This window comes from Nomascus leucogenys, chromosome 3 (assembly GCF_006542625.1).
Source record: "Nomascus leucogenys isolate Asia chromosome 3, Asia_NLE_v1, whole genome shotgun sequence".
NCBI lineage: Eukaryota > Metazoa > Chordata > Mammalia > Primates > Hylobatidae > Nomascus > Nomascus leucogenys.
Genome location: NC_044383.1, coordinates 56,855,005 through 56,867,399, shown reverse-complemented (window position 1 = coordinate 56,867,399; position 12,395 = coordinate 56,855,005). Strand labels below are relative to the sequence as shown.

The 12,395-nt window shown below is 40.0% G+C and overlaps 1 protein-coding gene across 2 annotated transcripts in view; it reads left to right on the top strand.

Annotated features, from left to right (window-relative positions):
• The window catches only part of KCNQ5 (potassium voltage-gated channel subfamily Q member 5), a 571,663-nt gene that overhangs the window by 536,725 nt on the left and 22,543 nt on the right, over positions 1-12,395 (top strand). For both annotated transcript variants that reach the window (XM_003271108.3, XM_030809332.1), the window contains exon 11: positions 7,134-7,242. In XM_003271108.3, coding sequence (XP_003271156.2) covers positions 7,134-7,242 — 109 coding nt within the window. The remainder of the gene's footprint in view (positions 1-7,133; positions 7,243-12,395) is intronic.

The following is a 12,395-nucleotide window of genomic DNA, read 5'->3' as shown; positions in this document are numbered from 1 at the left end:
TGCAATGGTGTGATCTTGGCTCACTGCAACCTCCTTCTCCCACGTTCAAGCAATTCTCCTGCCTCAGCCTCCCAAGTAGCTGGGATTACAGGTGCCTATCACCATGCCCAGCTAATTTTTTTTTGTATTTTTAGTAGAGATGGGGTTTCACCATGTTGGCCAGGCTGGTCTCAAACTCCTGACCTCAGGTGATCCACCTGCCTCGGCCTCTCAAAGTGCTGGGATTACAGGCGTGAGCCACCGCACCTGGCTAGCTTAGATCTTTTTAAATGTCAGGGAACAGAGTACTTGAAAGCAAATCCTGAACACTGCTAATCAATAGGAAACAGAAAAGGCTTGGGGAAGACAAACAGTTGTATTTTATATTTATTTTTCTCCCTAATGCCAAGCATGGACCATTCATGGGGCTAGCTCTGCCAGAGAAGATCCCAAGAGGATCCCTCACAGAGAGCAGGACTTTGGGGAGGACCTTATTCCATTGGCATTTTGCCCTTTTCTGAGTAGGTTTTGACTGGGTGCTCACATGAGTTCACAGTCCCATAACCTACATCTCCCAAAACACCAGGACAGAGAGGCAAATGTGTAGTTGGAGAACAGAGCGCCAGCCTCAGCTGGAAATTTAGCCCCTCCTAAGTACCTTAGCATTCAGAGGGGTTTAAGCCCCTAGGAGTAATAAGAAAGACATTTAATGTGTTATTAACTTCACTGGAAAGAAAATTGACAACTCAAGATATAGCAGGTCCACAAATAAAGTTGTTTCCTTCAACATCGTTTTGTTAGATGGATGAGGAAAAAAAAATTGGTTCTTGGCTGGACCACTGTCTGTGTGGAGTTGGCACATCCTCCTCAGGCCTGCATGGGTTTTCTGGAGGTTCTCTGGTTTCCTCCCATATCCCAAAGCTGTGCACTGAAGTTCATTGACGTGTCTAAATGATCCTCATCTGAGTGAGTGTGGGGGGGATGTGTGAGCATACTCTCCTATGAGATGCGTCCTGTCCATGGCTGTTAGCTGCCTGTGCCCTCCGCTGCCAGGATGGGCTCCAGCCACCCTGAACTGGAATAAGTGGGTTGGAAAATGAATGAATGAATGAATACAAATTATTGTAAAATCAAAATGTGTCAGACCAGACTCAGTGGCTGACACCTGTAATTCCACACTTTGGGAGGCCTAAGTGGGAGGATCATTTGAGATCAGGAGTTCAAGACCAGCCTGGGCAACATAACCTCTCCATCTCTGCAAAGAATTAAAAAATAAAAATAAAAACTAGCTGGACAGGGTGACCTGTGCCTGTAGTCCTAGCTACTAGAGAGGCTAAGGAGGGAGGATAACTTGAGCGCAGGAGGTTGAAGTTGCAGTTACCTATGATGACACCACTGCTCTCTAGCCTAGGCAACAGAGGGAGACGCTGTCTCAAAAAATATATAATAATCAATAATCATACATCTGGCAGTAAAATGAGTTTGGTTAAAAATAACTAAATAGGCCGGTCACGGTGGCTCACACCTGTAATCCTAACACTTTGGGAGGTCAAGGCCGGTGGATCACCTGAGGTCAGGAGTTCAAGACCAGCCTGGCCAACATGGCGAAACCCTGTCTCTACTAAAAATACAAAAAATTAGCTGGGCATGGTGGCAGGCACCCGTAATACCAGCTACTTGGGAAGCTGAGGCAGGAGAATCGCTTGAACCCAGGGGGCGGAGTTGCAGTGAGCCAAGATCATGCCACTTCACTCCAGCCTGGGCTAAAGAGCAAGACTCTGTCTCAAAAATAAAATAAATAAGTAAATAAATAGCATACAATAATCATACAAATACACCACAAATGATGCAGTAGGAAAGCACTCAGCAAGCCCACCAATATTTGCTCTTGCTTTTTTAACTGTATAGTGGTAGAAGGTGCCCCTTCTAATTTTCCCTTTGCAATCGTTTATTCTTTGATTTAACCTCCCGCCATTATGACCACTGTCACTCACTGATTAACCAAAAATTAGGTAAATAATTATCTTACTTGTTTTTATTAATCTTTCTTAAATGTGTGTGTAGCTCACATTTGTTTCAATGTTTAATATTGTGTTTTGTGTCTTTATGTAGAAATTTGGTGATGTTTTTGTGACCAGAAATATGCCATAGGACTTTAACTCTTCTTTAGATCAAATAGCTATGGTAAAATCATTTTCATTATATGTTATTTCACTTAAAGTCACAATTTCCAAGAACCTACCGAAGACATTAAGTGAGGGCTTGGCGTACTTATGAAGCAGAAAGACAGCATCTTGCTCATTTTTGTAGCTTTGAAGCAAGAAAAAAAAAATTCCCTAATTCACTCCTGCCTCAACACATGCCAGCAAAGATATATTTCCTATTCATTTGCTCTAACTACACCTACCCAAAAAAAAGCAGGATTGAGTGTTTAATTTACGGCTTAAACAATCAAGTTATAAAGTGCTGTATAAAACTGCACAATCAGATGCATTTGAGTATAATGTAATTGACGACTGGCTCTCATCCTCTGTCCAGCCCTGTTCCTAAACAGGATGAGTCTCTTACTGGGGTACAGGATGTTGATGGGGAGTGCAACATTAGGCTGGGAGGTAATGTCTTGTAGTCATTTGGGATGTTTGCAGGTTCATTTATGTGTGAACAATATAGTTTCGCTGTCTTTACTTTTGTGCTTATTGTGACAGTAAACATCTGCTGAAAGAAAGTTTTCCATTAACCTCAAAATTAAAGGACTCTATATTTTATGCTATTTCATTATTTGGACCTGCATTATCATATTATGGCTGGTTATATGGTGTTTTCAAATACAAAAATTATTAATATAGGCTTGCAAGATCTGTCTTGTAACCACTCCAGTGTTCCCCAGCTTTCTGAGATATGAGAAGAGACTAAGATAGAAGTGCCTCTCATTCAGATTCAGATGAGGGAAAGCAGTCATATGCCTCTATTTTGAAGGACAGCATAAAACACTCTTGTGAATTCTGTACTGGAAATCTTTTTTTTTTAAGAAACTGGGTCTCACTCTGTTGCCCAGGCTGGAGTGAAGTAGTACAATCATAGCTAACTGCACCCTCGAACTCCTGGGCTGAAGCTATTCTCCCTCTTCAGCCTCCTGAGTAGCTTGAATGACTACAGGCACACACAACACCATGCCTGGCTTTTTTTATTTTTATTAATATTATTATTTGTAGAGACAGGGTTGCCCAGGCTGATATCAAACTCCTGGCCTTAAGCAATCCTCCTGCCCCCAGCCTCCCAAAGTGCTGGGATTAAATGAATGAGCCACCATGCCCAGCTGTACTGGGACTCTTGATAAAGTTTGTTATTCAGTATTTCCTTTGGGGAGCTAACATCTGGGCATCTCCCAGGGCTCCATAATGATGGCTGGTGGCTTCAGTTTTGTCAGCCACCCAGCCTGTATATGAGTTCTCTATTCCACCTGACCTTTCCCCATCCCTCACACACCCCCCTTAAAGTTCCAGGGTCTGTATATTTCCAAGGCTCCTTTGTGTGTGGCCTGGCCCAGCACATGGCCATGGTGACCACATTGCTTAAAATCAAATCTCCTCTGGATTTGATGTGGGGTCCACACCATGCCAAGTGCACCAGCCCTGTGAAGGAAAATGTAATGCAGGAGATGGGAACCCAGATACCAATAAGAGATACAAGAAGGGCAGCCCCATGTGGTGGTTCATGCCTATAATCCCAGCACTTTGGGAGGCTGAGGCGGGCAGATCACCTGAGGTCAGGAGTTCGAGACTAGCCTGGCCAACATGGTGAAACCCCGTCTCTACTAAATATTTAAAAATTAGCCGGGTGTGGTGGTGGGCACCTATAGTGCCAGCTACTCGGGAGGCTGGGGCAGGAGAATTGCTTGAACCCAGGAGGCAGATATTGCAGTGAGCTGAGATTGTGCTACTACACTTGAGCCTGGGTGACAGAGCGAGACTCCATCTCAAAAAAAAAGAAGAGAGAAATACAAGAAGGGCAAATCTGGAAGCGGTCAGAGGTGAGGCTCAGGTTCAGACAGCTCCAGAACTCAACTGCTGGGGTTAAAGTTCTCATTCTGTCATTTATTCTCCAGCTGTCCTTCGGCAAGTTTCTTAGCCTTCTGTTCCTCATTTTCATAATCTACAAAACAAGAGGTAATGATAAAACACACTTCAGGCTGGGCGTGGTGGCTCACGCCTGTAATCCCAGCACTTTGGGAGGCCAAGGCAGGTGGATCACGAGGTCAGGAGATCGAGACCATCCTGGCTAACATGGTGAAACCCCGACTCCACTAAAAAAAATATAGAAAAGTAGCTGGGCGTGGTGGTGGGCACCTGTAGTCCCAGGTACTCGGAAGGCTGAGGCAGGAGAATGGCGTGAACCTGGGAGGCAGAGCTTGCAGTGAGCCGAGATCATGCCACTGCACTCGAGCCTGGGTGACAGAGCGAGACTCTGTCTCAAAAAAAAGAAAAAAAAAAAAACACCACTTCATGGGGTTTTGATACAATTAATTAAAGTTCTTGGCACATAATTAGATTTCTCTAAAAAAAAAAAATCTTATTACTATCATCATCATTATTGTCCTGGAGTAAAGAATTGGAAGCCATTAGGGAAAGTTTTCCCAGCTGTATTCATTTCTTGGCCTGCCATCCCAAATTACCACAAATCAGGTGGCTTGAAAGCACAGAAGCATATTATCTCACAGTACAGGAGTCCAGAAGTCTGAAATCATGGGATCATTATGGTTGCTTCCTTCTGGAAGCTCTGTGGGAGAAACCATCCCCTGCTTCTCTCCTAGAGAGAGGCCTCTCCAAGAGCCTCAGGGAACTGGATTCTAATGTCATCCTCTGCAACTTACTAACTCCACTTGCCACCTTCATGGCCTCACATGAGGGACTTACCCTCTCTAAGCCTTAATTTCTGCATCTGAAAATTGGTCATAATACCACTGACAACTTGTAAAGTTGCTCTAAGTATGAAAATTAATATATGCAGAAGCTGCACCTAAGTACCTGGTGTAAATTTCAATGAGCAGTTGCTATTTGTCTTAGTCTATTTGCACTGCTATAAAAAAATGCCTGAGACTGGATAACCAATAAAGACTAGAAATTTATTTCTCACAGTTCTGGAGGTTGGAAGTTCAAGATGGCACCTTGCTACTGAGTTTCCCAGAAGGGACAAACACTATGTCCTCACATGGTAGAAAGACCAGAGGGTAGAAGGGCCTACCTAGTTCACTCCAGCCCTTCTATAAGGTCGCTAATCCCATTCATGAGGGCTCCACCCTCATAAATGAATCACCTCCTAAAGTTCCCACGTCTTAATACTATCACACTGGTGATTAAGTTTCAACATATGAATACAGGAAGACAAATTTAGAAAAATAACACTATTATTATCATTATTGTGAGGTAGTAGTTTCATCTCTCCCCTACTAGGCTTGAGGGCAAGAAAGCCAACGGGACCTTGAAGAAGAGCTGTGAAGATCCATGTGTCTACATGTATCTCATCATCTCTTCCCGCACCACCACCTGCATTACAGCACGGAAGTAAACTGCATAAACACACAGTAAATATTCATTGATGTAAATGACACACAAACTGCATTACAAATATAAGCACTGCCTCAATGAATGAACCTCCAATAGCCTTTCAAAATTTGGAGCCCAACCAGGACAGCCCATGGCAAAGTCCTTCCCTTTCATGACTTAGCAAATGAACACTGCACAGAGCAAAGGCAACACAAAGTAATATTAGTTCTCTAGCGTATGTCAACATTTAGAGAGGCTTGGACCATATAAAAATGGTATTTGGAGGCCAGGAGCAATGGCTTACCCCTGTAATCCCAGCACTTAGGGAGGCCAAGGCAGACGGATCACTTGAGGCCAGTAGTTTGAGACCAGCCTGGCCAACATGGTGAAACCCCATCTCTACTGAAAATACAAAAATTGGCTGAGTGTGGTGGTGCAGGACTGTAATCCCAGCTACTTGGGGGACTGAGGTGTGAGAATTGCTTGAACCCAATAGGTGGTGGTTACAGTGAGCCAAGATCACACCACTGCACTCCAGCCTGGGCAACAAAACAAGACTTTGTCTCAAAAACAAACAACAAAAAAAGTTATTTGGAGGCCACATAACTCCTCTTTCATGAGAGCATTTTTATTACTTTATTTACTTTGTATTACCAAAGTAATACATGTTCATTGGAGAAATGTTAGAAAATACAGGCAAGCAAAAACAATAAAATCATTCTTAATTTCAGATATACAGTTTTTTTTCTTTAACAATATGTTGTGACACTTTCCCAGTCATTAGTCTTCAACATCATTTTTTGAAGTTGTCTAATATTCCATTATATAAACCTATCAATATTCATTTAACCTATCCCCCATCACAGGAATTTTAACTTCATTCTAATATTTTGTTACTGAAAACAGAAATGCAATGAAATGAGCTTATTCCTTATTTGTTTTACAAATTCATAATAATTTGGCATTTATCATAACCCTGCTGCCTTCCCCAAACATTTGCAATTAACCCAAAAGTAAATTTCCTTGGTTTACGAAAAACTGATTTTTTATCCAGTCTGAAAATCTGCCCTCAGCTTTGGCTGTATGATCTGAAGCAAGCTCTTTCCTGGCTGCCTGTATCCAGTAACTAATAAGTAGTAAGCATTCTTGGCTCCTGCTACTTAGCTTACTTGTTCAGGGCATAAGGCTAATGGGGTCAATGTCATGGGATGTGAGCTTGATATATACAGGCCAGTTAGTTACAAGCCCAAAAACTATTTCTGTAACTCCAGACAGCTGTCACTTAAAAGCTGGCTGTTAGTTTCCAAGGAACTGGGCAAAAGAGCATAGGTGGATCAACACAAATCCATCACCAGTACTGGAAAGATAATGTGTCAATAGCTTCATCTTGCCCATAGAAAACAGTTCAGAAAAGTATTCATATTTAAAACTGGGGAGGCTGTAGAAAAAGAAGAAAGGATAATATTGGCAAGACAATTGGCTGACCTTATATGTATCTTGGTTTATCAGCTTACTCTGTGAGTATCCCGCAATTTCCACGTGAGAAAAATTCAGCAACATGTTTCAAATTGCGAATGGTGGTGTTATTTAACTGGCAATATTCTCTTGCAGCTGACACAGCCCTTGGCACTGATGATGTGTATGATGAAAAAGGATGCCAGTGTGATGTATCCGTGGAAGACCTCACCCCACCACTTAAAACTGTCATTCGAGCTATCAGGTTGGTGAAAATCTTGAACAACATGATTCAGAGACATACTTATGATTAATTGAATTACTATATTGCTAAGTTCTCTTTCTGCAGGTAAATATCCTGGAATAACCACTTTCCCTTTTCTATTCATCCTTATGCCTATTGAATTGTGAAATACTTGTTTCTTAATACAAAACTCTGCTGTGTTCAACACAAAGAGTTAAAAAACGTGGGTGGGATTTGAAAAGCCAGGTCATATTAGAGAGATTACACGAGTCTTGGCTTGTCATGTGTATTTGCTGCTTTAAGGATATTTAGTTTATTGATGCAGTTGGATTTTTTAATTGTTTTTATGACTTGCTCCAATCTGTATTCTGTACAGAATTGTGTATCAAAGAAAAGGCCTTGTAGGTTATTTCAAAATGGGTTGAGTTCTGAAAATGGGAAACCTAAAGTATTTTGCAGTGACTTAGTCTTATTATCTGAAATGTAATTGTTAAAGGCGGATCTTAATTTGCTTCCTCTACTGATGGCAGAGAGCTAAAAGAGTATACCTAGCAACTTAAATTTACCTTTTCCGTGACCTTTCCCACCACACACACGCACACACACACACACACATGCAATCAAGATCTGGACTAGATGAACTGCTGCATGCTCAGCTGGCCCAGTTTAACCCTTTTGGGAGAATTTGTATCTGTCAGGGAATGCTGAGCAACTATATTGCAAAAAAAAAAAGAAAGAAAGAAAGAAATACCTCTGCCTGTTGGTGAAAAACTAGAAGAAAGTTAAAAATATCCAAACCAGGCCAGGTGCAGTGCCTTATGCCTGTAATCCCAGCACTTTGGGAGGCTGAGGGGGGCGGATCACTTGAGGTCAGGAGTTTGAGATAAGCCTGGCCAACTTGGCAAAACCCTGTCTCTACTAAAAATACAAAAATTAGCTGGGTGTGGTGGTGGGCACCTGTAATCCCAGATACTTGGGAGGCTGAGGCAGGAGAATTGCTTAAGCCTAGGAGGTGGAGGTTGCAGTGAGCTGAAATCATGCCACTGCACTCCAGCCTGGGCAACAGAACAAGATTCTGTCTCCAGAAAATAAAATAAAATATCCAAACCAATTTAGCTATTCACATGTTTGGTCTAATCTTGAATGTTAGTATGATTGATTACTTCTATTTTTAGTTGGTCATTTGGCATCATGTTAGACATTGATTTGCTCTATAGTCAAGAGTCACTGGGAAAGCAGAAATGAGTTCTAAAGATTTTCATAAATGTTTGTGGGGGCAAAGAAAATCATGGTGTGATGAAACTCCAGAAGATGTTTAAACACTATCTGTAGCAGCAGCCTAAAAGAAAAAAAACTTCAGTTACTTCTTAATGGAACCCTCAAGTCACAAACCCTATGGATGGAGAGATTATACCTTCCTATTTGGCCTAGACAGTCCCAGATTATGCCTCTAGTCTCATCATAAGTGTTAATAATGCTCCCATCTTTCTCAAAGTATCCCAGTTTGGATAATCAATTATATGGTCACCCTATCTCTAGTGAACCTAGAAGCCTTGGGTGATGTATAAGCCCAGATAACCCAGAATATGTGGTGAAATGATGTCTGAAGCCTTCAGTTAAAGGGATAGAGAGGATTTAGAACTGCACTGTCCATATGATAACCACTGGCTACTTAAGGCTACTGAGGCTATTTAAATTTGAATTAATTAAAATGAAATATATTTTAAAATTTAGTTGATCAGTTGCACCATTCATATTTCAACTGTTCGATAGCCACAGGTGGTCAGTGGCTACTTCATTAGACAAAGAAACAAAACATTTGCCGTGTCACAGAAAATTTTATTGAACATCACTGGTCTAGAAGTCACCTTGAAATTTTTCACGTGTTGAGTACATCCATAAAAGACCCTAAAGTAAAGGTGGGACAATTCAGTCCACGAATTAATCTGACTTGCAACAAGTATGGAAAATCTTATCTAGTGAGAGCAGATTAGGCTTCCTAAAAGTCATGCTTAACCCAGTTTATGGCATTTCCCAAGACCTTCTGAAGCTTTCTGCTTTTGCTTTGCAACCTATAAAAAGGATTGTGAGCTGTAAGAAAGAAAATGAAATAGGTTTATTCTGCTAGCTAAGCACTTTAGCAACAGCTTAAGATTTACTTTGTTATTCTTCCTGAAACTCGACTGATTTTTTTGAAGTCTTTACAGAATTCCCTTGCTTTTCAGAATTCTTTCTTGATTCTTATTTTTAATGGAACTTTACTATTTACATGTCTATCTTTTTGTGGATTCCTGACGTTTTCTGCTTGCTGCATTGTGGTACCTGAGGGGGATGTTTTTCTCCTCCATATCCTGATTCTGCTTAGCGGTTTTTCATCACTTCTAAATTCCATTTCAAATTAACAGATTGTGTCGCTTGAACCCAGGAGGCGGAGGCTGCGGTGAGCCGAGATTGTGCCACTGCACTTCACCCTGGGCGACAGAACAAGACTGTCTCAAAAATAAAAATAAAAATAAAGTAAAGAAAATACAATTAAATTAACAGATTCTGTAAAAACCTCATAGATACACTCAATAGCTTAATAACCTAATTGAAAATATTTTACTCATGGTGTACTTAATTTCTACAGATACATAATTTAAAAACCAACTAATACAATTAGCAGTTCTAAAAAGAAGTTTGCAGGTATAAGTCCTAAATCTTATGCAGAAGCGTTCTTTTCCTAAGGTGTTTAATTATGTTAGTAAGTTCAACATCAGCTGCCGGAGGGTTTTTGCCAGAACACGCCCACCTCTTGCAGCTCCCCTGAAGCAGTATATATATGTATATTACTGATTGCAAGTGTGAAACATCTATTATTCATCTCAAAATAGTAACTTTGGGCATTTTTCTTGTTATTTTTTAATTGTTAGAATATTTAATATGAATATTTAAATATGCCTTTTGTAGTTCAGTAACTCTTACAATAGTAGTTTTTCCTAGCAGCCAAATTAAAATGTGTAACAAAAAATATGTATTCCGCTGCAAGGATGACAGTATGGAAAATAATATTACTACCTTCACACAGAGCAAAGTAAGAGTTCTTATTTTCAGTTATCAATATTTATTATTAAACATCTGCCATTTTCTAGAGATGATTAAGGACACTCTTTGAATTTGTCTGGATTCTATTATCCAAATGCACTCTGACACTTTTTAAAAAATAAATAATGTCACTGTTTATGGTACATAGCAAAGAATGACTGTTCTTAGACTATTTCCAAAATATGTCTTTTACTCAGAAGAAAACTTAGTTTTGTATATTTCTTCCAGAATTATCATAGATTTTTCTCAAAATATTATTTCAGGGAAATGCAAAAATTTGCTGGAAATGTGTTTTCAAACTCACCTTTAGGAGTGAAGATTGTACTTATTTTTAACAAAAGCCCCATATTTTAATGATTCAGTTCAAACAATGTTAAGTTTCTTTTTATCCACTCATAGAAATTAGTTCCTAAATGGAAAGATAAAATTAGCAGGAAAGTAAACAAACAAATGGATAGACTCTAGAGGATTCTACACACTCACATATACCTATTTCGTAGTAGATCACCCGTTTTTCTATCACTGTCTTAAAAATATAGCCCATAAATTACCTAGATATGTTCCTTCAAAATGTCAAGCATCTGGCTAATTGGGACTATCTGAAGGTAACAGACTATTCCCTTTCATGCTAGTACTTGGCTTTGTAGTCATTACATATATATATATATATATATGAATCTTGGGCAAAATTTTACACAAAAATTAATGTATGCTTTTTAAATTTAAAATAACAGGCCAGGCATGGTGGCTTATACCTGTAAACCCAGCAGTTTGGGAGGCTGAGTTGGACAGATCACTTTAGCTCAGGAATTCAAGACCAGCCCGGGCAACATGGTGAAACCCTGTCTCTAAAGGAATAAAAAAAAAGAATGATACTAAAATAACAAATATTTGAAAGTCATATACAACTGCATATTTATGGAAGAGCCCCAGAATAATAACTTTTTTAAATATAACAGAAATTGTATTTATGTACTGAACTGGCAGGTAATTTATCAGATATGCACACCAACGCAACGTATAAGTACTGTGTAAAGGATTCACCATTTGGGGAAAGATCTTTGTTAAAACAGTGCAATGCAAAGCTTACCTGCTTCTTACCAGTATTGTTTTCAATGAATTACTACATCTAGGATCAAGGCTACTCTTTTTTTTTTTCAATTTTTAAAACTATTTCAACAGATATAAAATTATCCTGTCAAATTGCTATTAAAAGTTTCTAAGCACTAATCTCTTCACGGATTGGTACCCAAGAGTTGTTGAAGCAGCTCTGGTCCTCAGACCACACTTTTAAAGCCACTCTTAATAAGATCCTCAGTGAGAAGTTGTTTTCCTGTCCGTTTGTTTTGTACAACCATGTTTTATGTCAGTTGTCAAGAACTGAATCAAAATACTATGCAACCTGTTCTTTTTGTGAATATCAACAAAACCACTGATGCAGATTATTCATTATTCTGAAGAGAAATGACCAACAAGCTATCGATTGTATCTTACTCTTACTGTCTCTTACTATCTCCATGCAATAATGGTCATGCCTGCTATGTTTCACTTTTCTTTCCCAGGCCAGACTAGCCTTTTAGAGAATCAAATGAATACATGAATAAGGTCCAGGGTGAAAACTCAAAGAAGTCTTTAGTTGAAGCTGACGAACGACTTTACACTGGTACCATTGGCTAATTCTACCCCCTCCTCCCACCCTCCCTGAAGCTGCTAGGGAGAGGTTGTCCAAGAAACAGGACAGCCTCTGTACACCCTTGAGCAACTCACATTCCCTCTTCAAGCTTCTGTTTCCTCATTGGCAAACTGGGGATGGTAATGGTATTGATCTCATAGGGTTGTAGTAAGGAATGAATAAATGAATAAACATTTGCAAAGCACTTAGAACAGTATACACGGTCAACACTATGTAAATGCTAATATTATTACCCTTGAGTTGTCTGGACTCCTTATGTCTTCCAGCATGCTGCCTCCACTGCCCTTCCTCTGCTCTGGGTCAGCCTTTTCCTTTCTGAGCTCCACCCACTTCCATGATGAGTCTCATGAGAGGAGCACTTTGTTCTGTCTTCTGAAGGGTGCTCCCATCTTCCAAA